The sequence below is a fragment of the Erythrolamprus reginae genome, chromosome 4 (assembly GCF_031021105.1).
Source record: "Erythrolamprus reginae isolate rEryReg1 chromosome 4, rEryReg1.hap1, whole genome shotgun sequence".
In the NCBI taxonomy this organism is placed as follows: Eukaryota; Metazoa; Chordata; class Lepidosauria; order Squamata; family Dipsadidae; genus Erythrolamprus; species Erythrolamprus reginae.
The window spans coordinates 112,681,023-112,708,909 of NC_091953.1; the positions used below are offsets into that span (position 1 = coordinate 112,681,023).

Sequence of the window (27,887 nt, forward strand, 5' to 3'; positions counted from 1 at the left end):
CTCATTCAATGTGCTTTTCAAATGAACTCAAAATATTTGTGTGTGTGTCTGTTAGTACATTGGGGTTTTTAAAGCTTTAATATTTTAATTGATTGGATTATTTATGATTTGTACTATTTGTTGTGAGCCGCCCCGAGTCTTCGGAGAGGGGCGGCATACAAATCCAAATAATAAATAAATAAATAAATAAAATGAAAAGTATCGGAACAGTCCAGATAAACCAATACAGAGAACCTCTGGGAAAAAACAAACAAATTAGAAACAACCTAAACATGAATAAACTACAATATGTTTGCATTTCCTTTTGCCTTGGTGAAGGTAAAGATTCCAGAGTACCCTTGAAGATGAAGATTTACATGAATGTACCATGTGTATGCGTAGACCAGTGTTTTTCAACCAGGGTTCCGTGGAACCCAAAGGTTCTACAAGGGCCAGCCAGGGGTTCCACGACTTAGTAAGAAAAAAAATGATAATAATACATATATTGGTTGCGGCACGAATTACATTTGCACAGAAATTGAAAGAAAAGGAAATACCAAAAGATGTAGAGGTATTTTAAAAAATTATAGAATGTGCAGAGCTAGACATCATGACAAAACGTTTGAACAATCAAGCTGAAACAGAATTTTATAAAACATGGAATAAAGTATATGAATGGAGGAATTTTAAAAATAGTATTAAAAATTAAATAAGCAAGAACTTATAACTATTTGAATTTATTATTCTGAAGGTTTATAAGATAGAGTGACATAGTTTAAAAACAGTTTTATAGTATGATAAAGTTAGAAGTGTTATTTTTTATATTTTATTTTTTTTGAATAAGTATATGATATTTTATAGATAAAGAAATTTAATTAACATAAAGAACATAGAGTTAAACTTAATAAGAATGTAATGTGCATGTGTGACATTTCTGTAATGATCTGACCATAGTTAGGGGTTTTTTTTCTGTATTAGTTAGACCTCTATGACAAGCAGAGCAATGGTAGCTCCTTAAATGTTTAATGTTGTTTGTTTTTGTCTGTTTCTTTGAAAAATAATAAAAAATATTTTAAAAAAAGAAACAAGAAAAAAATGATTGAAAAAAAATTAGGGCAAAATCGAGCCGGACCGTATCACGCCTAACCTGCTTACCTGCACCATGCTATGCCTGCGCACTATCTGGTTATTAGTTGTTGCACTTGTTTACCTTCATACTATTTTTGTTTATGTTGTGAGACCGTACAGTGTCATACGCATTAATTTTCAATATAGTTTAAATCTAAATGTATTTTTGTCGCTAACGTGGACCGATTTATTAAAAAACGAAAGTTAGATGACGTTACTGAGCAATCGCCTGACATTGCATCCGAATCCACAGAGCAGAAAACTGATGCTGTCCATTCTCATCATAAGATTCGTCAGTACAGTAGCAATTATTTAGCTAGCATGATCAGTGATCTTTTTTTGCTATGCAAACCGCACAATTACACGATTAGTGGACTAGTTTTCTGAACTGTGCAAGGAATTTTTTTTTATTTTTTTATTTTGTCCAATACACAATACATATAGAGGAGAATAGACATGAGGTAATATATATAAAGAAAAATATAGAATAGAGGAGAAGATATATGAAAGGAAGAAAATATATATGATATATGGGATAAAGGAAAGACAATTGGACAGGGGACGAAAAGCACACTAGTGCACTTATATATGCCCCTTACTGACCTCTTAGGAACCTGGAGAGGTCAATCGTGGATAGTCTAAGGGAGAAATATTGGGGGTTAGGGATTGACACTATTGAGTCTGGTAATGAGTTCCACGCTTTGACAACTCGATTGTTAAAGTCATTTTTTACAGTCAAGTTTGTAGTGGTTAATATTAAGTTTGAATCTGTTGCGTGCTCTTGTGTTGTTGCGGTTGAAGCTGAAGTAGTCATTGACAGGTAGAACGTTGCAGCATATGATCTTGTGGGCAATACTTAAATCGTGTTTTAAGTGTCATAGTTCTAAGCTTTCTAGACCCAGGATTGTTAGTCTATTTTCGTAGGGTATTCTGTATAGGGTATTTTCGTAGGGTATTGCAGGCATGAAATGTACTATAGCAGACTGTTGACGTTTTTGAAGTCAAAATGGTCTCCAGCAGTCCAACTCACCTACGAACATTTTTAGATCGAAAAAAATTGGGGGCTCGCCTTGAAAGGACATAAACGGTAACAGTACATACACGGTACAGGTTCCGCCAAAAATCTGACAACACCAAAGAGTTCCCCTGAAGAAAAAAGGTTGAAAAACACTGGTGTAGACCCTTGAACTAAGAGGCCAGTCACATCACTACTTGAAGCTCCATATACCATCTCTTTGTATTCAACATCATGACATGGTCAACATATTTTAAAGCACAACAGTGTATGTTCATGTATATTCATATATATCCTTCCCTCTTCCTCCCCATTTGAAGAACCAAAGAAGTTTCTTGTTTAAGAAGAGAAACATAAAAAAAAAAAACCTAAGAAAGTCTAATTGCGTTTTGGAAAAAAACACCTTTGGGGTTTATCATCTGCAATTTTTGACATGGGATTTCCCACTGTCAATATTTGAGCTCCTATATTCCAGCTACATTTTCTATTATAGAGTTCTCAGGCCAAAGTAGATGTTGCATTTTTATTTGGTCAAGACTTTCCTCGTAATGATTTCACCCGAACAGCCAACGCAGAACAAAATCAAGGATTATCAAAGCTATTTCCTGGAAGACATATACCTGGTAATTTGATTACTAAGTCTTGCTGGGTTTGTGCTTTGAAGTATTATGGTTTCATTAAGCATCGCTTCCTACACATCTGTGAAGCAAGGTATCCCTTTCTTTTCAGAAATTTTATCTTGATGTACATAGAAACCTAGAAACATAGAAGACTGACGGCAGAAAAAGACCTCATGGTCCATCTAGTCTGCCCTTATACTATTTCCTGTATTTTATCTTACAATGGATATATGTTTATCCCAGGCATGTTTAAATTCAGTTACTGTGGATTTACCAACCACGTCTGCTTGAAGTTTGTTCCAAGGATCTACTACTCTTTCAGTGAAATAATATTTTCTCACGTTACTTTTGATCTTTCCCCCAACTAACTTCAGATTGTGTCCCCTTGTTCTTGTGTTCACTTTCCTATTAAAAACACTTCCCTCCTGAACCTTATTTAATCCTTTAACATATTTAAATGTTTCGATCATGTCCCCCCTTTTCCTTCTGTCCTCCAGACTATACAGATTGAGTTCATTAAGTCTTTCCTGATACCTTTTATGCTTATGATGCTTACCTTTGATAAATGTTTTTATAAGGGCTGGCTAAATCCTTGTTTTTTATTGTTCTTTCTGTACCAACTCAGGAAGCTCAAACTGCTCAAGGAGCTGCTGATACAGTTTATTTATTTATTTATTTATTTATTTATTTATATTTATTTAGTCCAATACACAATAATACACAATGAAGGTTATAGAGGATATAGTAGAGAAGAAATACGAGATACTGTATAGGAGAGACTATAGGACAGGGAACGGAAGGCAGTCTAGTGTGCTTATGTACGCCCCTTACTGATCTCTTAGGAATCTGGAGAGGTCAACAGTGGATAGTTTAAGGTTAGAATGTTGGGAGTTAGCGGATGATACTACAGAGTCCGGTAATGAGTTCCACGCTTCGACAACCCAATTACTGAAGTCATATTTTTTACAGTCAAGTTTGGAGCGGTTAATAATAAGCTTGATTCTGTTGTGTGCTCTTGTGTTGTTGTGGTTGAAGCTGAAGTAGTCTTTGACAGGCAGAACATTACAGCATATCATCTTGTGGGCAATACTTAGATCATGTTTAAGGCAGTTCTAAGCTCTACAAAGGAATTATTGAGTCTGTCGTCGGCACCTCTATAGCTGTCTGGTTCGGTTCTGCAACCCAACAAGACAGACACAGACTTCAGAGGATAATCAGAAATGCAGAAAAAACAATTACTGCCAACCTGCCTTCCATTGAGGACCTGTATAATGCATGAGTCAAAAAGACTCTAAGTACTGATTCCAGATATGACACTGATTGTACGAACCTATTTTAACAGCTGTTCTGATGTAATCTGCATGACTGTGAGGCTGAATTTCTTATAGTACTTCCAACCCAGCTATTTAAATCCAAATTGGATCAATTCTTTTAGTATAAAAATGTTTTGAAGTAGATATAACAAAAATCTATGAAATTGCTGAAATGGATAAAATGACAATGGAAATTCGATAAAAAGATAACACAGAATTCTACCAGACATGGAAAACATGGTATAATATTTAAAATATTTAAAATTTTAAATAATTACATTACAGTCAAATATGTTACTTTTTAGCAATGTTATTATTCTTTATTATTCCTTTATTATAAAACACTGGATATAAGTGTGAAATTAACATGGCCAAGACTCATGTAAATGAATATAGAAAATAATAGTTTGAAAGCTGTAGTAACAATGCCAACATGTAGGCTGGCAAATTTATGCTTGTCTTATCTTTGTTTTGTTTTTTGCTTATGTGTGTGTGTGTGTTGTTGTTTTTTCTTTTTCTGTTTTGTATTTGTCTTGTCTTCTTTTTAATGTTAATAATTAATAAAGATATTTTTTTTAAAAACACAAAAATCTGTTATACAATTCTTATACATTATAGTGCCACATTGTATCAGATTTGTGTAAGTTAGCAAAGACTTGGGAAAGTTGTGTAAACTGGCTGCATTGAAAAGAAACTTAATAAATTGCATTTAGCATACAATGTAAATATCTTTCTCCAGCAATCTAAACAAGTCTTTTAGATGTGGACTTCATCAAAAAGACATCAATATAAACCTGACTATTTGCTTTGCAATAAAAGCTGGAGTAATTCTGTTGCATCCAGCAAATTAAGATCTGATACTCATAGAGACCTAGATGATGAATTTATTTTAAATTTCTAACTTAAGGAAGAAGAAAGCAAATACTATTACAAGAATTCAGTGAAGGAGTTACTAACAGACAGTCCTGGCAGGTGAAGGAGTAAAATATCACAATATATCATTTATTGGATCATAAAAAGTTGGAAGTGATTGTACAATAAAACAGAATATTATGTAGAAAAAATATATTAAGGGAGGTAGTTTAATGTTTAATAGGGTATAGGCTAGATCAGTGTTTCCCAACCTTGGCAACTTGAAGATATTTGGACTTCAACTCCCAGAATTCCCCAGCCAGCATCCGCTGTCCTAGAGGCTCTGGAGTCAGCACAGCATTCCCAGATGACCTGGGCTCCATCTCTGCCTCTGACCCAGAGACTTCTTCAGACTCCAGGCCTGGACCATGTTCCTCCCCAGCCTCCTCGCTGTCTGACTCTGCTGCCAGCTCTGCAAGTCGCTGGCAGACCACAACAGGAGAAGGCATGAACTCTAAATCAGGGGCGTCAAACTCGCGTGGTGATGGCAGCATCATGTGAAATATTGGGACTTTTTTCCCCTTTGCTAAACCAGGCGGGGGCTTGGCCAGCGTGTGATACATCAAGTTCGCGGGCCGGTAATTTAATTTATTTGACTTCTATGTCACCCAATCCCATAGGACTCAGGGCAGCTTACAACAGTAAAAAAACAACACAATGATACAATAATAAAAAAGAAGTTGAACAACAACAATAATTAAAACTCCAAAACTGTAACAAACCCAAATTATAACTCCTCCCCCAAAACAATCTAACCAACATCCATACCTACAAACATATTCAGACAAGTCAGGTGTTAAAATTCTCAGCTCCCAGGCCTGTCGGCAAAGCCAGGTTTTAATAGCTTTTCGAAAAGCCAGTAAAGTGGGAGCAGTGCGAACATTGAGAGGGAGCTGGTTCCATAGAGCCGGGGCCGCCACAGAAAAGGCCCTCCCCTGCGGTCCTTCATTGTTGAGTTGATGGGACCTGGAGGAGGTCTATTCTGTGCGATCTAATAGGTCTCTGGGAAGTGTGTGGCAGGAGGCGGTCCCGTAAACAGTCAGGCTCTGAGCCATGCAGGGCTTTATAGGTGATAACCAACACCTTGAATTGTGACCGGAGACAGAGCAGTTTGGCAGCCCTGCTCTAAACCACCGATAACACAACTACTCTCCAAAAGGACCTGAACTCTGTTTCTGAGTAGTCTAACACATGGCAACTCCAAATCTCAACTAGCAAATGCTCTGTCCTACACAATTGGGAAGAAGAATCTGAACTTCAAATCTGAACTGAATAATCAAATTATCACAGATAATCCCCACTCGGTTAAAGACCTCAGTATACTAATAAGAAAAGATTTAAGTGCCAAAGCCCACTGCAACAATATAGCCAAGAAGGCTTCAAGAGTTGTAAACCTAATCCTACGTAGCTTCTGCTCTGGCAATCTCACACTGCTTACCAGAGTTTACAAAACTTTCGCCAGACCCATCCTCGAATATAGCTCATCTGTTTGGAACCCATATCGCATCTCAGACATCAACACCCTTGAAAATGTCCAAAGACACTTCACCAGAAGAGCCCTTCACTCCTCCACTCAAAACAGAATACCCTACGAGACTAGACTTTCAATCCTGGGCCTAGAAAGGCTAGAACTAAGACGCCTTAAATTAAACAAGATCTAAGTATTTCCCACAAGATCATATGCTGCAACGTCCTGTCTGTTGGTGACTACTTCAGCTTCAACCACAACAACACAAGAGCACACAACAGATTTAAACTTAATATTAACCGCTCCAAACTTGACGGTAAAAAATATGACTTCAGTAACTGAGTTGTCGAAGCTTGGAACTCATTACCGGACTCCATAGTGTCATCCCCAAACCCCCAACACTTTACCCATAGATTATCTACGGTTGACCTATCCAGATTCCTAAGAGGCCAGTAAGGGGCGAGTACAAGTGCACTAGAGTGCCTTCCATCCCCTGTCCTATTGCTCTCCTATATCTCCTATACCTTTCTTCTATTCCTGTATCTCTTCTTCTATTCTTTTATATGTTCTATTACTATATCTTCTTTTCTATTCTTTCATAGATATATTTTACTATAAGTATCTCCTTTATGACCTTCATCATGTATTTTACTATGTGTATATATATATATACCCACTAAAACTCTCATTGTGTATTGGACAAAATAAATAAATAAATAAATAAAATAAATAAATAAATCAATTATGTTTTAAGAAACTGATTTTCCTCTAACATGCCAATCGTAATTGTATTTATACTTCTAACATGGTAAGAATTGGATTGAAGTGTTTGTGGAAATCTGGAGACAGATTCAGAGGAAGGGAAAGAATTTTTTCTTTGCAAAAAAAAGAATATGCTCAAAAATTCAGATGAATGTACATAAAACTTAGACCAATTTCTAACTTTAAATTGTAGCTATGGGAAATTTAATTTACTGTCAATCTCAAACAGCAAGATTCCCCATTTGGTTTACTACTTTGGTAGCTTTATTTAAAAAGCAACGCACCTGCAGACACGCTGGCGCTCTGCCTTGGGGCTTATTCACATCCACATCAACCAGCTGCCATCCTCCTGTAGCATCTTCATGAAACATCTGCAGGGGGAAAACACTTGTCAGAATCTATTTATACGCTCATATCTACAGACAAAATGGGTGATGTTTATTTTGTGGACCATCCTTTTTCTCCAAGTTGCATCCTTTTCTCTTAAGAAATCTCTTGTTGTTACAGAGAATGTGCTGCAGACTCCTTTGACCTCATACTATATTATTCCGCTGCCTTTGTCCTTGAATTGGTCACTGATTTTTAGTTACAGATTTTATAGTTGGTGCTGAACATAGGACCTGCAAACAGGAACCAGTTTAATTTCTTGCATGATAAATTCTTCCATGCAGAAAACTGTACGCAATGCACATGAAATAGCCATGTCCGGCAACAGAACATAGATTATTACAGAATACTAAAAAATGTGCATTTTTTGCAGTAATGTAGCTTTAGATAAATAAAAGTGAATGTTTACCACACACATCCATTTGTACATATAAACATTTAGCCATGTTTACCTGAGTAGTTGCGGTTGAAGTGGTACTGCTTCTGGAGCCCCACATCTGTTGAAATTGGACACGGATTTCAGCAAATGTTTCAATGATGACAGCAATAAATACGTTCTATAAAAGAAATAACATATATGTAAGGAGGCAGCCAAATATTATTTTCAAAGCCTGCTTAATTGGATCCATCATCACAACAGCGCTCATCAAGGCCATTACTCTAGGTGCCTAGGAAAATCTCTTTTGGTTTTAAATAACGAATAATATTTATTGTGCCACTTACTATTCTGCTTCCTCTGTCCCTCCCCCTCTTTTCGGTAGCAAAATTTATTTTCATTTATTTTCAATATAACAACATACTGTTTTCTACTGGAGTGAAGATGAAGCATTTGAATGGCATCAGCCCAAGAAAGGAAAATAATATTAATCATGGGGCAAAATCAAACCCAAGAGGAGGCACTGAAAGAGGTCAGAACTTTTTAAAAATTATAGAAGTTCTAGAAAAACTAAAAGGAAAGAAAGAAAGAAAGAAAGAAAGAAAGAAGGAAAGAAGGAAGGAAGGAAGGAAGAAAGAAAGAAAGACAGAAAGAAAGAAGGAAGGAAGGAAAGAAGGAAGGAAGAAAGAAAGACAGAAAGAAAGAAAGAAAGAAGGAAGGAAGGAAGGAAGGAAGGAAAGGAAGGAAGGAAGAAAGAAAGACAGACAGAAAGAAAGAAGGAAGAAGAAAGAAAGAAAGAAAGAAAGAAAGAAGAAGAAAGAAAGAAAGAAAGAAAGAAATGGAGCTGGATGAAATACAAATGAGTGAAATACAGACTTTCTTACATTCTAATGGATATTTTGCCCTCAATTGAAAAAGTGAAGAGCTTTCTTGCTTGGAAGTTGGGGAACATCTGGAAGCAAGATGAGTAGAGTAACAATATCCATTATGTACCATTCAATAAGAGGGGACGTGGTGGCCCAGTGATGGCTAAGATGCTGAGCTTGTTGATCAGAAAGTCAGCAGTTTAGCGGTTCAAATCCCTAGTGCCATGTAATGGAGTGAACCCCTGTTACTTGTCCCAGCTTCTGCCAACCTAGCAGTTCGAAAAGCACGTAAAAAATACAAGTAGAAAAATAGGGACCCTCTTTGGTGGGGGAAGGTAACAGCGCTCCATGTGCCTTCGGTATCAAGTCATGTCAGCCATAGAGATATCTTTGGACAGTGTTGGCCCTTTGGCTTAGAAGTGGAGATGGGTACCACCCCTAGAGCCAGAAATGACTAGCACACGTGTGTGGGGGGGTAACCTTTACCCTTACTTTACCTTTCAATAACTGTGCTTGACTTGGCTAAAACTTTGGTTGTTTGAAATTTCTGACCAACTAATTACTGCTAATAGTGTTATTTGATTTATTTTGACCTGTTTTATTAGAGTGCTGTACACCACCAGTCACTTTCCATCAAATGGGTGGCTATACTCGAGGCTCGACTACTGTAACGCTCTCTACATGGGGCTACCTTTGAAAAGTGTTCGGAAACTTCAGATCGTGCAGAATGCAGCTGCGAGAGCAATCATGGGCTTCCCCAAATATGCCCATGTCTCACCAACACTCCGCAGTCTGCATTGGTTGCCGATCGGTTTCCGGTCACAATTCAAAGTGTTGGTTATGACCTATAAAGCCCTACATGGCACCGGACCAGATTATCTCAGGGACCGCCTTCTGCTGCACGAATCCCAGCGACCAGTTAGATCCCACAGAGTGGGCCTTCTCTGGGTCCCATCAACTAAACAATGTCATTTGGCGGGACCCAGGGGAAGAGCCTTCGCTGTGGCGGCCTCGGCCCTCTGGAACCAACTCCCCCCAGAGATTAGAGTTGCTCCCACCCTCTTCGCCTTTCATAAGCTTCTTAAAACCCAACTCTGCCGTCAGGCATGGGGGAATTGAGATTCTTTCCCCCTTAGGCCTTTACAATTTATGCATGGTATGTTTTGTATGTATGTTTGGTTTTATAATAAGGGTTTTTAATTATTTTACTATTGGATTGTCACATGTTGTTTTATCACTGTTGTTAGCCGCCCCGAGTCCACGGAGAGGGGCGGCATACAAATCCAATAAATGAATGAATGAATGAATGAATGAATGAATGAATGAATAAACAAACAAACAAACAAACAAACAAACAAACATATATAATATAAACAGATTATAGTAAAATGGATGAGCTAATATTCTCCCTTGAAAAGTAGTGATATGTTCTCAGAAATTCATTTTTTGTAGAGTAGCTAAAGGCTGGGAAGCTCAAGAAGAAAGCCCAAATGAAAAGAAGTAAAAGCTTTATTGCTGTAATAATAAATTGGGCCGAGGAAATGTAATTGCTAAAGAGAATAAAAAGGCAGAGCTGTCTACAATTAAAAAAAAAATGGAGAAAAATCTGCCCTTAAGTGATTTTCTGCTTCAGAGTAGGCATTTCATTTTGTCAGATGGGTTTACAATTACCTAAATATAGTTTTAACTCCGGCACACTACAACCTAGTTGATAGTTAAAAATGAGATGCGCAAGGCAAGATAGTACAAAGGATGAGTAATAATGCAACCTCTTATCCAGCTTACACTGCCAGGTTTATGATAGTGGCTTCAAAGTTATCTCCTGGCATTACAGTTATCATGAATATAAGAGAGTTCTACCGGATTTTAAATGTTCCACTTTGCTATTGATGATTATCAGAATAAAAGAATTTCTTAGGAGATTTCAAATGATCTCTCCCTTTCTGGGTTTTTGGTGAAGAGCATATTCATCTCCTGTTGAAGCTTGGGAAGAAAATTATGGTTTATGTGAAGAATAGTCTGAGATAAGGTGCTGCATATGTCATTCACAAGGTCAATTGCTAATACAGTTAATCCTCCCAAGGATGATTGGAAAGAGGAGAGGGAAGAGATGAAGGAAATAGAAACGGAAAATGACAGAGAAGAAGTGATGGTGTAAAAACACCTCCTAACTCCATCATTTTAAATTATTTCCCAAATTGAAAAGGATTCTCCAAAGACTTAAAATATTGAAAGCAATGTTAAACTCAATCCCAGCTCAAACTCAATCCCAACAAGACGGAGTGGCTGTCCGTCCATCACCCTGGGGGGACAACTTTTGACCTCCTCAGAGAAGGTCCACAACTTAGGTGTCCTTTTCAATCCACAGCTGACATTAGACCATTATTTTAAATTATTTCCCAAATTGAAAAGGATTCTCCAAAGACTTAAAATATTGAAAGCAATGTTAAACTCAATCCCAGCTCAAACTCAATCCCAACAAGACGGAGTGGCTGTCCGTCCATCACCCTGGGGGGACAACTTTTGACCTCCTCAGAGAAGGTCCACAACTTAGGTGTCCTTTTCAATCCACAGCTGACATTAGACCATTATTTTAAATTATTTCCCAAATTGAAAAGGATTCTCCAAAGACTTAAAATATTGAACACAATGTTAAACTCAATCTCAACTCAAACTCAATCCCAACAAGATGGAGTGGCTGTCAGTCCATCACCCTGGGGGGACACCTTTTGACCCCCTCAGAGAAGGTCCACAACTTGGGTGTCCTCTTCGATCCACAGCTGACATTGGACCATCATCTTTCAGCTGTGGCGAGGGGGGCGTTTGCCCAGGTTTGCACCAGTTGCAGCTCTATTTGGACAGGGAGTCTCTACTCACAGTCGCTCATGCCCTTATCATCTTGATGTTTGACTATTGCAATGCTCTCTACATGGGGCTACCTCTGAAAAGTGTTTGGAAACTACAAATTGTGCAGAACGCAGCCATGTGAGCAGTCATGGGCCTCGCAAGGTATGCCCATGTTTCTTCAGCACTCCGCGGATTGCATTGGCTGCCAATTGGTTTCTGGATGCAATTCAAAGCATTGGTTATGACCTATAAAGCCCCTACATGGCATTGGACCAGATTACCTACCGGACTGCCTTCTACCACATGAATCCCAGTTAGGTCCCACAGAGTTGGCCTTCTCCAGGGCCCGTCAACTAGACTATGTCACTTGGTGGGGCCCAGGGGAAAAGCCTTCTCTGTAGGGACCCTGGCCTTGTGGAATCAGCTCCCCCAGAGATTTGTACTACCCCCACCCTCCTTGCCTTTCATAAGAATCTGAAAACTTATTTATGCCACCAGGCTTGGGGTCACTAGATCCTAGTCTCTGGCCACTGAATGCCTAACATGCTTATGGTTTGCACTTGAATGAATGATTTTTAATGTTTAGCTTTTTATAACGTTTTAAATTAACCATCTCAATTAATTGGATTTAATTGTATTATTATATACTGTTTTATTATTGATATGTTGTGAGCCGTCCCAAGTCCACGGAAAGGGGCGGCATACAAGACCAACCAACCAACCAACCAACCAACCAACCAACCAACCAACCAACCAACCAACCAACCAACCAACCAACATGAATAGATATAATGTAAAGGATTACTCTATGGAGCTAACATTTTGGTTGTGGGTCAAAATAAGTGTAATAGCTTATATAATTGTTTCTATAAAGTTCTCCATTCAGTAGAGGTTATTTCTTAGTCTTTGTACATTTAAAATCATTTGATTACCAACTTCATATTAAAGTCTCCTACCAATTCCAAATCGTCCCTATGAAAATATATTATCACTTGGATAAAATAGCAGAATATCTTGCCACACAACATTTCCAGTGTTTTCCTGATCTCTTTGAAGAGACTTCTCTCTCTTTATAATAAGATAATACAGGAATCATAGTAGTATTTAACTTATGCAAACACTGGCAACCAACACTGAGCATTGGTATCATTCCAAATGGTAGTTTGACTTTGAATGGAGGGAGGGGGGAGGTGACAGTTACAAAGCTTAGAAAGCGAATGCAAGGGAAATGACAGCGTGGAACCTCTCAGATTAAAAAGGCAGTCTGAACAACAATTTCAGTGTAGGAGAAAAGATGCTATAGCATGTGTTACCCAGGCAGCCAGGATAAAGAACTCAATTGCAGTCCTTCTACAATATGGCCATACGCCAAGTAGATATCTGTATTCTACCAGACCAGTGAAATACTGTATATTCTACTGAAATTCTGGACATTGTAGAAATTCTGAAAGCTTTGAGCTAGATATAGAAAGTTTGCCAAAATCTAATATAGCAGTGATGGCAACTGAAGTTAGCAATTCAGTTTTCTAGTTAAGACTTGGGGAAGTTCCTGGAAAACACTATTCTTCTGGACCATTAACATTCTTCCAATGATGACCTAGTACAGGGATCCCCAATCCCTGGTTCATGGACTCGAACCAGTTCATGCCATGGCAGAAATTGTGCCACGCAAAGAAATGAAACCCCATTCATGGGATGCAGGTAGCCTATGAAACCATGTCTCCTGCAGAAAAACCTCTCCGCATGGAACCAGTCCCTAGTTCCATGCCCAAAAGGTTGGTGGATCACAGGCCTAGTGTAATAAGTACAATTGTGAATAGTATCAATATACTTTTGAGAGGATCTGTTTTATAAGCAAGATACTATCTTAGCTTTCAGGTCAAGAGTGGTAAAACTAATCCTACGTAGCTTCTGCTCTGGCAATCTCACGCTACTTACCAGAGCTTACAAAACTTTTGCCAGAGCCATCTTCGAATACAGCTCATCCGTTTGGAACCCATATCGCATCTCAGACATCAACACCCTTGAAAATGTCCAAAGACACTTCACCAGAAGAGCCCTTCACTCCTCCACTCAAAACAGAATACCCTACGAGACTAGACTTTCAATCCTGGGCCTAGAAAGGCTAGAACTAAGACGCCTTAAACAAGATCTAAGTATTTCCCACAAGATCATACGCTGCAACGTCCTGTCTGTTGGTGACTACTTCAGCTTCAACCACAACAACACAAGAGCACACAACAGATTTAAACTTAATATTAACCGCTCCAAACTAGACTGTAAAAAATATGACTTCAGTAACCGAGTTGTCGAAGCGTGGAACTCATTACCGGACTCCATAGTGTCATCCCCAAACCCCCAACACTTTACCCTTAGATTATCTACGGTTGACCTACCCAGATTCCTAAGAGGTCAGTAAGGGGCGAGTACAAGTGCACTAGGGTGCCTTCCGTCTCCTGTCCTATTGCTCTCTACTATACCTTTCTTCTATTCCTATATCTCTTCTATTCTTTCATTGATATGTTATATTACTATATCTTCTTTGCTATTCTTTCTTAGATATATTTTACTATGAGTATCTCCTCTATAACCTTCATCATGTATTTTACTATGTGTATATAGATACATATACCCACTAAAACCCTCATTGTGTATTGGACAAAATAAATAAATAAAATAAATAAATAATAAACATCTCAAAATAATGTATACAATTAATAAACATTCTCCCTCCATTACCATACAGCAGTGTTTCCCAACCTTGGCAACTTGAAGATATCTGGACTTCAATTCCCAGAATTCCCCAGCCAGCGTTCGCTGGCTGGGGAATTCTGGGAGTTGAAGTCCAAATATCTTCAAGTTGCCAAGGTTGGGAAACACTGCCTTACAGGATAGTAGTGTGACCAGTACAAGCCAGAACATCTTTTATATCAGAAAGGTTGCTTTCTAATCTGAACCTTTCTTCTGCTTCCCCTTATTACTAGGTTATTGTCTATGTACCTTAACAAGCCAGGCAAGGAAGAAAATTAAGGTGATGAAGTAGAAATAAGAGCGCCATCGGGGGAAACTGTCGATTGCTCGGTACATCAGAAAGACCCAACCTTCCTGAGATGCAGCTTCATAAACAGTAAATATGCTTGTTCCTGTAAATGGTAAAAGGAAAAAAAAAAGTTCTATAGAAATTAAATGAATCATTGAAAAGTAAGCATCATCTTCCCTTAACATCATTTGGCTGTCCATGAAACACATTTCTCTGCCCCAGAAAAGCTAATGCATTTTCATTCTACAATTCTTTTTGATAAGCTTTCATCGGGTGTGTAAGGACAATTATATCTGCAGATACGCTGAATTAAAAATTCTTGTTATTTATACTCATTTGTCTTTCTCTACAATTCGGGCATTTAAGCATGACTCATAGTAGTAGTAACAACAACAATAACAATAATAAAAAATAAAAATTTTAGAAACACCTATGAAAAATAACAATATGATTTACCAATTGAAGTTGAGCTTTCTTACAGAGGAAGAAATGAATGGGTGTACCAATAGTTATAGAATCCCTTGGAGCAATACTGTTTTAATATTGGATTGTTTATATGCTGTTTTTATTACTGTTGTTAGCCGCCCCAAGTCTACGGAGAGGGGCGGCATACAAATCCAATAAATAAATAAATAATAAATAAATAAATACCCAAAGGGTTCCTCCAAAACATCATCATCATCATCATCATCATCATCATCATCATCATTATTTATTAAATTTGTATGCCGCCCCTCTCCGTAGACTCGGGGCGGCTCACAGCAGTAATAGAAAACAATGTACAATACAAATCTAATATGTAATATTTAAAAACTAAAAACCCATAGTTTAAAAAACATACACACAACATACCATACATAAACTATATAGGCCTGGGGAAGATATCTCAGTTCCACCATGCCTGACGGCAGAGGTGGGTTTTAAGAAGTTTACGAAAGGCAAGGAGGGTGGGGGCAATCCTATTCTCCGGGGGGGAGTTGGTTCCAGAGGGCCGGGGCCGCCACAGAGAAGGCTCTTCCCCTGGGTCCCGCCAGACGACATTGTTTAGTCGATAGGACCCGGAGAAGGCCAACTCTGTGGGACTTAACTGGTCGCTGGGATTCGTGCGGCAGAAGGCGGTCCCAGAGATATTCTGGTCCGATGCCATGAAGGGCTTTATAGGTCATAACCAACACTTTGAATTGTGACCGGAAACTGATAGGCAACCAATGCAGACTGCGGAGTGTTGGTGAAACATGGGCATACCTAGGGAAACCCATGATTGCTCTCGCAGCCGCACGATCTGAAGTTTCCGAACACTTTTCAAAGGTAGCCCCATGTAGAGAGCGTTACAGTAGTCGAACCTCGAGGTGATGAGGGCATGAGTGACTGTGAGCAGTGAGTCCCGATCCAGATAGGGCCGCAACTACTGCACCAGGCAAACCTGGGCAAACGCCCCCCTCGCCACAGCTGAAAGATGGTTCTCTAATGTGAGCTGTGGATCGAATTTTGAACTTATTAGGCCTGAATATTCTGATGGCAAAAAATTCCATCCTTTCTCAGAACTGTCTGTATACTCAGATGCTATGTTAAAAGATCTTACGTCAGTGATGGCTAACCTTTTGGTTGTCGCGTGCCAAAAGTGCATGCATGTGCCTGCACCCATAATGCAATGCATGTGTGACCCCCCTCGTGCTTCCATCCCTGCGCATAGGCACACAACCCCCATTGTGCATGTGAACATGATCCCCTGCATGGGCCTCGCTCCCTGCACATGTGTGCATAAACCCCATGCTCCTCGCACCCATTTTCGGCCTCCGTATGCCCCATTTTTGGCCTCCATGCCACCTGTTTTGAGTCTGGGGATTGCTGCTGCTACTGCTGCCTATAGCTGCTGAATGGCAGTGGCGATTGGTGGCGATCCCCGCTGCCTGGAGCAGGCCAAAAATGGGGTGCATGTAGGCCAAAAATAGGGCATGTAGAGGTGGCACTAATCAGTGGCGGCAATGGGTGGCGACGGGCAGCAGCAATCTGCACAGCTGCAACAGCTGATCCAGGGAGGTGATCCAACCACCAATCAGCTGCTCGTGCTAAACTAGGCTGTTTGCTGCAAGAAGACCAGAGGTCGAAGTGTAGGCACCGATGGGTGGGTGGGGTTTGGAAAAATTTGCTCTATAAGATGCACAGACACTTACACCTATTTTGGGGGGTGGGGCGGGGAGGAAGTGCGCCTTATAGACTGAAAAATAAGTTGCATCTTATTCTTTCGGTAATGAATTCAATTGTTGTACATAAAATACTCATTTTATCCTCCCACTTTTTCTATAATAGCAATAGCACTTAACACTTATATACCCCTTCAGTGCTTTACAGCCTTTACAGAGTCAGCATACTGACCCCCCACAATCTGGGTCCTCATTTATCGGAAGGATGGAAGCCTGAGTCAACCTTGACCCTGGTGACATTTATTTATTTTATTTATTTATTCGATTTTTATGCTGCCCTTCTCCTTAGACTCAGGGCAGCTTACAACATGTTTGAACAGGTCCAAAGACGGGCTACGAGAATGGTGGAAGGTCTTAAGCATAAAACGTATCAGGAAAGACTTAATGAACTCAATCTGTATAGTCTGGAGCAGTGTTTCCCAACCTTTTTTGAGCCGCGGCACATTATTCATATTTTCAAAATCCTGGGGAACACTGAACGGGGGGGGTGGGGGGGTGGCTAAAGAAAAGTTTTGACAAAAAAAAATCTTCCTCCATTTCACTCTATTTCTCCCTCACTCTTTCTCTCTCTTCCTTCCTTCCCTTCTTTCTCTCTCTCCATCCCTCTTTCTTTCTTCCTCTCTTTTTTGCTCTCTTTCTCTCTCCCTCCTTCCCTCCCTATATGTCTTTCTCTCTCCCTTGCTCTCTTTGCCTCTCATGCTATCTCTCTTTCATTCTCTCTCTTTCTTTCTTTCTTTCTTTCTCTCTTTCTCTCTCTCTCTGTCTCTCTTGCTCTGTCTCTCTTGCTCTGTCTCTCTTTCTCTCTCTTCCTTTCTTCTCTGCGGAGGCCAGCGAAGGTTTTTCTCTCTTGCTAGCTCTCTTTCTCTCTCTTTCTCTTTCTCTGTCTCTCTCTCTCTGCCTCTCTTGCTCTGTCTCTCTTTCTCTCTCTTCCTTTCTTTTCTGCGGAGGCCAGCGAAGGTTTTTCTTATTTTAAATGTTCTGGGTGGCAGGGGGATGCGGAGCCTGCATGCACACACCCCCGACATTCCAAATTCTGCCTCAGCTGTGAGAAGAACGCCTGCCCCGCCTGTCCTGCAGCCCTTTCGCTGACAGCCTGGGACAAAAGCGCTCCGTGAAGGGACTGCAAAAGGGGCCGGGCGGGCATTAGCAGCCGGATGAGGAGGACGAGAAGCCGCTGCAGCCACCCCCAATCCCCCCCCTTCCCTGGGTGCCTTCCAAAGGTCCCTGGAAAAAGGCAGGAGGTAGCAATGAGGCGCGAGGACAAGCAGGCAGCTTGGCGGAGGGGAAGCGCTGAGGGGCTCTCCTCCTTCCCCACCCCCGCGCTTCTCTCCCGCCCTGGCTTTTGCTTTGCCCGCAGATTTCCCCGCAGTTCAAAAGGAGGCAAGAGGTGGCCTGGATGAAATTGCGGGGAAATCATGGGGCGAAGCGAAAGCCAGGGCGGGAGAGAAGCGCGGGGGGTGGGGAAGGAGGAGAGCCCCTCAGCGCTTCCCCTCCGCCAAGCTGCCTGCTTGTCCTCGCGCCTCGTTGCTACCTCATGCTGCTCTCACCATGGCTGCGCGCGGTTCCGGTGCCCCTGGCTGAAGGTCGTCCTGTGGCTGGTCTGGGGCTTTACGGTTGTTTCCTGGTTCCCTCTCCTCCCTCCGCCTGTGTCTACCGCCAGCGCCTCATTCCTCGGAGCTGCCGCTTCCTTCCAGGCAGCCCAGCCATGCTGCCGTAGAAAGTGCAGAGGTTATTGCCACCGCCTCTGCCTCCACTCAGGGAGCCACCGTGGTTGAGCTGAGGGAGAGGAAAAGGCGCGGTGACCACGGTGGCTCCCTGAGTGGAGGCAGAAGTGGTGGCAATAACCTCTGTGCTTTCTACGGCAGCGTGGCTGAGCTGGACGGAGGGCAGCGGCAGCTCCCACTCGAGGAACCCACAGCTTGGTGGGAGGCGACGGCGGGAGACACAGGCGGTGGGAGGAGAGGGAACCAGGAAGCGACTGTGAAGCCCAAGACCATCCACAGGACGACACTCAGGCAGGGGCGCCGGCAGCGCCCCGCCCAGCTTGAGCTTCTCGCGGCACACCTGGCCATGTCTCGCGGCACACTACTGTGCCGCGGCACACCGGTTGGGAAACGCTGGTCTGGAGGACAGAAGGAAAAGGGGGGACATGATTGAAAATTTAAATATGTTAAAGGGTTAAATAAGGTCCAGGAGGGAAGTGTTTTTAATAGGAAAGTGAACACAAGAACAAGGGGGCACAATCTGAAGTTAGTTGGGGGAAAGATCAAAGGCAACATGAGAAAATATTATTTTACTGAAAGAGTAGTAGATCCTTGGAACAAACTTCCAGCAGGTGTGGTTGGTAAATCCACAGTAACTGAATTTAAACATGCCTGTGATAAACATATATCCATCCTAAGATAAAATACAAAAAGTAGTATAAGGACAGACTAGATGTATCATGAGGTCTTTTTCTGCCGTCAGTCTTCTATGTTTCTATGTTAGCAATAGCACTTTTTAAAAAACAGAGCCAGCCTATTGCCCCCACAATCCGGGTCCTCATTTTACTCACATCGGAAAGATGGAAGACTGAGTCAACCTTGAGCCGGTGATGCGATTTGAACCGCTGACCTTCAGATCTACAGTCAGCTTCAATGGCCTGCAGTACAGCACTCTACCTGCTGCGCCACCCTGGCAGCGGGTCTGGCAGCCAGTGAACAGCTGAAGCAGCCTGCACTACTGCATTAAAACCACTGCACCATCACGGCTCAATGTAATATAAACAGCATGATTTAGCCTTAGCTGTAGAGTTTTCTTTCATTTCTTCATCACATTTCTACACTGCCTATCTCAACTAAGAGACTCTATTTACAGTAAAAAGATAAAAAGTGTTACAAAAGCTTAAATACAACTAAGAAAGTTACAATTAAATACAAGTTTAAAAACGGTGAAAGGTGCACCATCACTCATCACCAATCACCCACAGGTTCCCTAACACTTTGTTTAGTTGTAGGCAACAACCATCATCTAAGGCACTGTTTTTCAACCGGTGTGCCGTGGCACACTAGTGTGCCGCGAGACATGGTCAGGTGTGCCGTGAAGCTCAGAGAAAGAAAACAAGAGAGAGAGAAAGAAAGAAAGAGAAAGCAAGCAAGAGAAAAAAAACAAGAAAGCAAGCAAGAGAAAGAAAGAAAGAAAGCAAGAGAGAGAAAGAACGAGAAAGAAAGAAAGAAAGAGAGAGAGAGAGAAAGAGAGGGAGGGAAGGTGGGAGAGAGAAAGACATAGAGGGAGGGAGGGAGGGAGAGAAAGAGAGCAAAAAAGAGGAAAGAAGGAAGAGAGAAAGAGGGATGGAGAGAAAAAGGAAGGGAGAGAAAGAGGGAGAAATAGAGCGAAAGGGAGGAAGAGAATTTTTTTGTCCAATTGTTTTTTAGCCGCCGCCCCCCACTCAATGTGCCCCATGGTTTTCTAAATGTAAAAAATGTGCCGCGGCTCAAAAAAGGTTGAAAATCACTGATCTAAGGCATAAATGTATTGACTTTTACTTCAATTGACTTCAATTCTCTTTTAGCTTGGGGAAATTTGTATAGGGAAAATAAGCTATTTCTGGTTTAAAAAGTGGCAAACCGTACATGCTTTTCCAAAAGCCCTCAAGTCTTTCCTAGATGATTGATAAACTGGCTGTCAACTCTTGAAACTGAACACAGAAATGACTTAAAATGCCTTTACAGGGTTTTAAAGACAACCCATGTAATATGCCATATTTCTTAGACTGTGATTACCATATTAATGCATGTTTTCTTTTTAAATTGCATCTGGAAGCTACAATCTAAAAAGCATTTTCCCCATCTTTTCCAGTATTTCTTTTCAATTATATTGCACTGTGTAACTTTTTGCCTACAAATGAACCCATAAGGGTCCCCCCCCCCCCCCCTGTGATACCAGCGTCTTTAAAAATCTGTTAAAAACTATAAAAATAAATGTCATTAGACTGACATTTGGAACATGAATGAAAACTTCAGAATGAGATATATAATCTGAGTTGTTGGGATATTTAAAAACCAATTTGCTTGAGGGGCTGAATCGCTCCGTATCAGAATATCAAATCAAAAGCATCTAAAACAGACTATTCTGACATTCTGGAAAATATATATTTTTTTTAATGTTGACATTTGCAAAACAGCATCCGCTGTTTTGAAGCAGGATTTCTTGTAAATTAAGACTTTCTGCTTTCCATTTTATTTTCATTCTACCCTGTATCTCCTTAAGGAAATGGATTCGTGCTAAAAAAGAAGCAAACATCTGACAAATACCTATTGTGAAGGTGAGATATGCCTGTAAATAACATCTTATATATATTGCAATCTGTCCATCAATTTTCCCCTCCTTGGAACCCCGAAGATAGGATGTACTACAGCCCTCAACTATTCCGCAAGACTATCATATTATATAAGCATAATTAATTATGGGAGGTTTTATTTCTGGATATGTAGGCAGGCTTGAAGTGTCAAGGTTTTAATTATGATGTCAGAGAAATCAGGAGGGACTTTACTTAGCCCTGCAATCCTCCTCTGAGATGAAATTCAACAGCTGTTACATTACAAAAAAAAAGCAAAAATGTGGTGAGTGATTATGCACACACACACAAACATTTATCCATATAGCATACAGACACATAGTTATATTCATAGAAGTAATGAGTTTCATTTTAACTTTTCTACCAGTTCAGAGCTGTGCACGATTGCGCAGATTGTCCGTGAGGACTTCCGGGTGGGTGGGTGGAGCCTCCCACCGCTGCTGCTATCGGTTCGCCTGAATCGGAGCGAACTGGTAGCAACTCACCACTGATTTATAGATAGAAAAATAGAGATAGATAGATAGACAGACAGACATATAGATATATAGTGTATGCATGTAGTTATGGGAAAGGAGGTAGCGAGGAAGGAAGGAAGGAAGGAAGGAAGGAAGGAAGGAAGGAAGGAAGGAAGGGGGAGTGGAGGAATGTTGCGTTTTTTTATTGCATTCAAATTAAAGTGAGAGCTGAAGACTGTCTTATACTGATACGAAAGTCATTTACAGATATAAACAATGATCACTGCTACTTCTATTAAGGATTAGCACTGTCAGAGCCTAGAAAGAAAATACAGAGAAGCTTTGCTAAATCTATAATTAACTCCATCTTCCTGAATCAGCCTACTGATTTCATTACTTCAAGCATTGGCATTGCATGGCACACTGCTTTTTAAAAGAACGTTTATTTAAAAGAACCACAATTACTCACAGAGCCCATAGAGTGACCTCTTATGAACCCCTAGGGTTCGAAGAACCTCAGTTAAGAAAGTATGCTATATACAGTATTATCATTGCTAGTGTGTTGAGGTTGTACATGCAAAAATGATGCAACCAACAGCATAAATAAATTCAGTTAGGTATCTATATAAAATTACCACTGATGTTCTAGTATTAATAGTGACATTTAAGAATCTAATATAGCAACATCAGTATCACATTCCTAAAAAAAATGGGGCAGTGGTGGGAGAAGTCAAAAGAATAGATTTAATGGATTATAGCTCTTTTCTATTAATAAGTAAATGAATCAATAATAGTTAAGTACACCAATGAGTTTCAAGCTTTGCCAATGAGATGCACCTCTATAACTGTCTGGTTTGGTTCTGCAACCCAACAAGACCGACATAGACTTCAGAGGATAATCAGAACTGCAGAAAAAACAATTGCTGCCAACCTGTTTTCCACTGAGCTCCTATGCACGAGTCAAAAAATGGCTGTGAAAATATTTACTGACCTCTCGCATCCTGGATATAAACTCCTACCCTCAAAACATCGCTACGGAGCACTGCACACCAAGACAACTAGACACAAGAACAGTTTTTTCCCCAAACGCCATCACTCTACTAAACAAATAATTCCCTCAACACTGCCAAACTTTTTACTAAGTCTGCACTACTATTACTACTAGTTTTTTCTCATCCCATTTCCTCCCATTTATGACTGTATGACTGTAACTTGTTGCTTGTATCCTTAAGATTTTTATTAATATTGATGGTTTCCTCATTGCTTATTTGACCCCTATGACAATCATTAAGTGTATTTGTATTTAGTATTTATTAGATTTGTATGCCGCCCCTCTCCGAAGCCTCGGGGCGGCTAACAACAATATAAAAAGACAATGTAAACAAATCTAATATTAAAACAGTCTAAAAACCCCAATTTAAAGAACCACTCATACATACAAGCATACCATGTATAAATTCTATAAGCCTAGGGTGAAGGGAAATTTCAATTCCCCCATGCCTAACGACAGAGATGGGTTTTAAGGAGCTTGCGAAAGGCAAGGAGGGTGGGGGCAACTCTGATATCCGGTGGGAGCTGGTTCCAGAGGGCCGGGGCCGCCACAGAGAAGACTCTTCTCCTGGGTCCCGCCAAACGACATTGCTTAGTCGACGGGACCTGGAGAAGGCCAACTCTGTGGGACCTAACCGGTCGCTGGGATTCGTGCGGCAGAAGGCGGTTGTACCTCATGATTCTTGACAAATGTATATTTTCTTTTATGTACACTGGGAGCAAAGACAAAATTCCTTGTGTGTCCAATCACACTTGTCCAATAAAGAATTCTATTCTACTCCTAATTTGAGGCAGAATCATATAGCAGGGCACCAAGCCAGACGAATCAAGGAGCTCAAAATTCCCTTATCCCACACATTTAGGAAAATCCAAATGCCACATAGAATGTTGCTTGTAGCAACCGAAAAAGAAAACTGCAGAAGGAATCCATAATGCTGTTATATAAAGAGTTGAAAAACTGGATTTATATACTTATTCTTTGCCTTAAATACCAGCACAGGTCAATTTGCCATCGGAATGACAACAAAAAAGAACAATATCTTTATAATAAATAAATAAAAACCCCAAATATATAGCAGCGAATGTACAATTTTTCATATTGCCTGATCTGCCCTTGAGTGCCTGTTCTGTTGGTAATTGCTAATGTAAGTGTTCATGAAAAGAACATTTATGTGAGATCATTTTTCTTTCCTCTCTCAACGTGTGTTGGCTGAGCACCTTGGGAGGTTAATTTAACAAGCTAAAACACTGTTCTACAGGGAGGAGCTTCATTCCGATCAGATTCAAGCAGTGCTTCATTTTGTGCTATGTAATTTTCAAAAATACTTCACCCCTCTGGCCAATTTGCTTGCAAGTTGGGTACCCAGTAGCAATTGTCATACATTGTCACACCATTTACGATTTGTGAATCTGTGGTGAAAAGCCAAAGAATGAGAGGCTTATTCTTATTTCTCATTTTTCAAAAGGGCAAGAATTCTCAAAACGTTTATTGCCGAGCTGAGAGGAACCATGTTTATGTTTAAATGTCTGTGGCGATACAAAACATGTTTATATTTGTATTATGTAACCTTAAAAGAATTAAAGTAAGTGTTATCCCACTGGCTCATCAAAGTGAAAAAGAAGATAAACAGGGTCAAACTAAAGAATAATGTACTGTGGGAAAACACGAAATACAACTAAACGCTCTTTGTTGTCATGCAATTTTGTCTAGCTAAAATACTGCACGCCGTCAATAAAAAAACAGTTCGAAGAGATCATTAGTTATTTGAATCTCATCCTTATCAATTCTGTTTACAGGTTCTGATTGATGACGAGAAACAAAGATCTGCCAATGAAATTTACTTCAAGTTAAACACATTTCGGACAATCTTTCCTCATAGAATTTCGAACAGTAAAATATATGAAGAACAGTTGCAAGAATTGAGTATGTCTAGCTTAATGAAAAGAAGGACCAGGGGAGAAATGATAGCAGTGTTCCAATATCTTAGGGATTGCCATAAAGAAGAGGGAGTTAAACTATTCTGCAAAGCACCTGAGGACAGAACAAGAAGCAATGGGTGGAAACTAATCAAGAGAAAAGCAACTTAAGTAAGGAGAAATTTCCTGACAGTTAGAACAATTAATCAGTGGAAGCGCTTGCCTCCAGAAATTGTGAATGCTCCAACATTAGAAGCCTTCAAGAAGATGTTGGATAATCATTTGCCTGAAGTGGTACCTCTACCTAAGAACGCCTCTATTTACTGTTGTGGTTAGCTCTGGCCCTGCTCCTGCCCCAAGGACTGTGGATGTGGGGGAGACATCCACATTCTGCAGGCCTGTTTTGCCCACGATGGAATCTGATGATGAAGGCTCCTCTGCCCAAGAAGACATGAGTGACAGGGAGGAGGAGTGTGGCAGACAGCTCAGAAGGAGATCAATTATCTAGCTCCTCCTTGGATTCAGAACAAGAGTTAATGATACAGCCACGCATGCGGAGAGCGATGCATAGGCAACAACAACTGAGAGATTATTATCAAAGAAAATGAGGCCACCTGTGGTTGGGTGGGGCTGTGGTAATTAGTGAGGCTGCTATAAATAGCAGCCTGTGGGTTTGGCCATTTGTGGAGGATTATCTGATCGTTGTGTTTCAGGACTGCTTTGCTGACTGACTTTTTGTGTGCTGATTTTTCCCTGCTTTGAAACAAAACCAGAGCAAAGTGTGTTTCACTTTGTGAAAGAAGAAGGACTCTGAATTGCCTCACAGCTGCAAGCTAAGTATCACAGGACTGATAAGGGACTTGTATAAATTACCAGTTTGTTTGGAGACAAGTGCTCTTTGCTATACCAAAAGAGGGCTTAGTTTAAGTGAATTTTCATTCTAAAGAACATTGTTTTGAATTTTCAAACGTGTGTGTGTCTGAAATTTGTACCTGTGAATTTTTGGGAGGATTCTACCAGAGAGCCTGACAGAACATTTACAAACTTTTCTAGATAAGAACCGTGTGTTCAAGATTTTTTTGCCTCTTCTCAAGATCCATTTTCCACTTACAAACCCGAGCCTCCGAAACTGTAACTGGAAAAGGCAGGGAGAAGCCTCTGTGGGGCCTCTCTAGGAATCTCTGTTTGACCTTGGCAGGTTGGTGGGTGTGTATGTGTGTGTGGCCGGGGGGGGGGGCATCGTGGTCACAGTGGACATGGCCATGGTGGGCATTTGACACAGGCTCAAAATCCCCTCCCAACTAATAATAAAAATACGCTAGCATAAATAACCATAATAATACAAGATCTAACAGCAGAGGTATGTTTTCAGGATAGTAAATAGAAATGGCTGTGAACTATAGATTGTTGATTAAATGGACATACAGTATTAACATAGGACATTGCTTGCTTTCTATCCAGATCATGCACTTACTTGAGGTCACATAATTGTAATTCAGTCCAATCCAGTTCTCCTGCAACACTCTGTCGGCTGAAAACAGGCCATGTGGAGGCCCCACGCAGCCTGTTTTCAGCTGGTAGAATGCTGCTGGAGGCCAGCGAAGCTAAAAATGGGCCACATGGGGGCGCACTTGGGCCGGATTAAAACACTCCGTGGGCTGGATCTGACCCACAGGCTGTTCTACAGCCTTTTCAGAGACTCATTACATTTTTCACAATTTCTGCAACCTTCTCATGATCAAATATATATATGCAAAAAAGTGTAGTACCTGTATCATTAATCTTTACCACTTGCCATATGCTACATCAGATAATTTGATGTGCTTAATAATTGCACAAATTGATTTTCTAGCTCAGCAACTGCTGGGTAATTGTAACTCACTATTGTAATACATACACAAACAGCACGGAGGACCCCCTTATTTTCTGTGATAGTTCTATATTGAATATATCCATGAATGATATATAGAGCGCTGGTGAGACCACATTTGGAATACTGTGTTCAGTTCTGGAGACCTCACCTACAAAAAGATATTGACAAAATTGAACGGGTCCAAAGACGGGCTACAAGAATGGTGGAAGGTCTTAAGCATAAAACGTATCAGGAAAGACTTAATGAACTCAATCTGCATAGTCTGGAGGACAGAAGGAAAAGGGGGGACATGATCGAAACATTTAAATATGTCAAAGGGTTAAATAAAGTCCAGGAGGGAAGTGTTTAATAGGAAAGTGAACACAAGAACAAGGGGGCACAATCTGAAGTTAGTTGGGGGAATGATCAAAGGCAACATGAGAAAATATTATTTTACTGAAAGAGTAGTAGATCCTTGGAACAAACTTCCAGCAGACGTGGTTGGTAAGTCCACAGTAACTGAATTTAAACATGCCTGGGATAAACATATATCCATTGTAAGATAAAATACAGGAAATAGTATAAGGGCAGACTAGATGGACCATGTGGTCTTTTTCTGCCGTCAGACTTCTGTTTCTATGTTTCTATGATTATATACCATATCCTAGGACCTGTGTTAGGATGCCCCTCACTGGTATGAGGGCAATAAAAGGTAAATTTTATCTGTTTCCTTTAGATTTCCCTGATACTAATCTTGTTGCATGTGATTAAAAGAATAAAATGGGGCAGAAATTTGATGTAGACTGAAAATGGGGCTAGAGATAACAGCAGCTAAGGGCATAATTATAAGTCACATTTATAGATTTCTTAGTTTTCCTAGAAAATATCGATATATGCCTGCAGAGTAGAGATGGTGTAATACAGAATAAATCCAATTATTATGAAATGTATAAATCATGTTGACACAGTGTGGTCCATATCTTTATCTAACATTAACAGATTAACAGAGTTGGAAGGGACCTTGTAGGTCTTCTAGTTCAAACCCCAAATCCGTCAAAGCAGGAGATTCTACAGTATCCTAGGGGTCAGGACCCCTTTGGGGGTGGAATGACCATTTCACAGGGATCACCTAAGACCATGGGAAAAGACAAATTTCCCATGGTGTTAGGAACTAAAGCTTCTATTCTGGCGCCTTGGAACGTATTTTTACAATCCAACCAATCAGGCGTTTACAGTGTGGTGTCCTTCTGACCTTCCTGCCAATCATCTTAAAGCTCTGTTGGGAGAATTGGCACTAGACCTATGGTTAGGGGCAGTGATGGACTACCAAAATTTTTGCTACCACACTGTGGGCGTGGTT

The 27,887-nt window shown here is 40.4% G+C and overlaps 1 protein-coding gene across 1 annotated transcript in view; it reads right to left on the reverse strand.

The window, feature by feature from the left end:
* Positions 1 to 27,887, reverse strand: part of NALCN (sodium leak channel, non-selective) — a 309,533-nt gene that overhangs the window by 150,448 nt on the left and 131,198 nt on the right. Inside the window, exons 8-10 of the mRNA XM_070751235.1 lie at positions 14,674 to 14,816; positions 8,037 to 8,141; positions 7,482 to 7,568 (exon numbers count right to left, since the gene is read on the reverse strand). Of these exons, the coding sequence (XP_070607336.1) occupies positions 7,482 to 7,568; positions 8,037 to 8,141; positions 14,674 to 14,816 (335 nt within the window). The remainder of the gene's footprint in view (positions 1 to 7,481; positions 7,569 to 8,036; positions 8,142 to 14,673; positions 14,817 to 27,887) is intronic.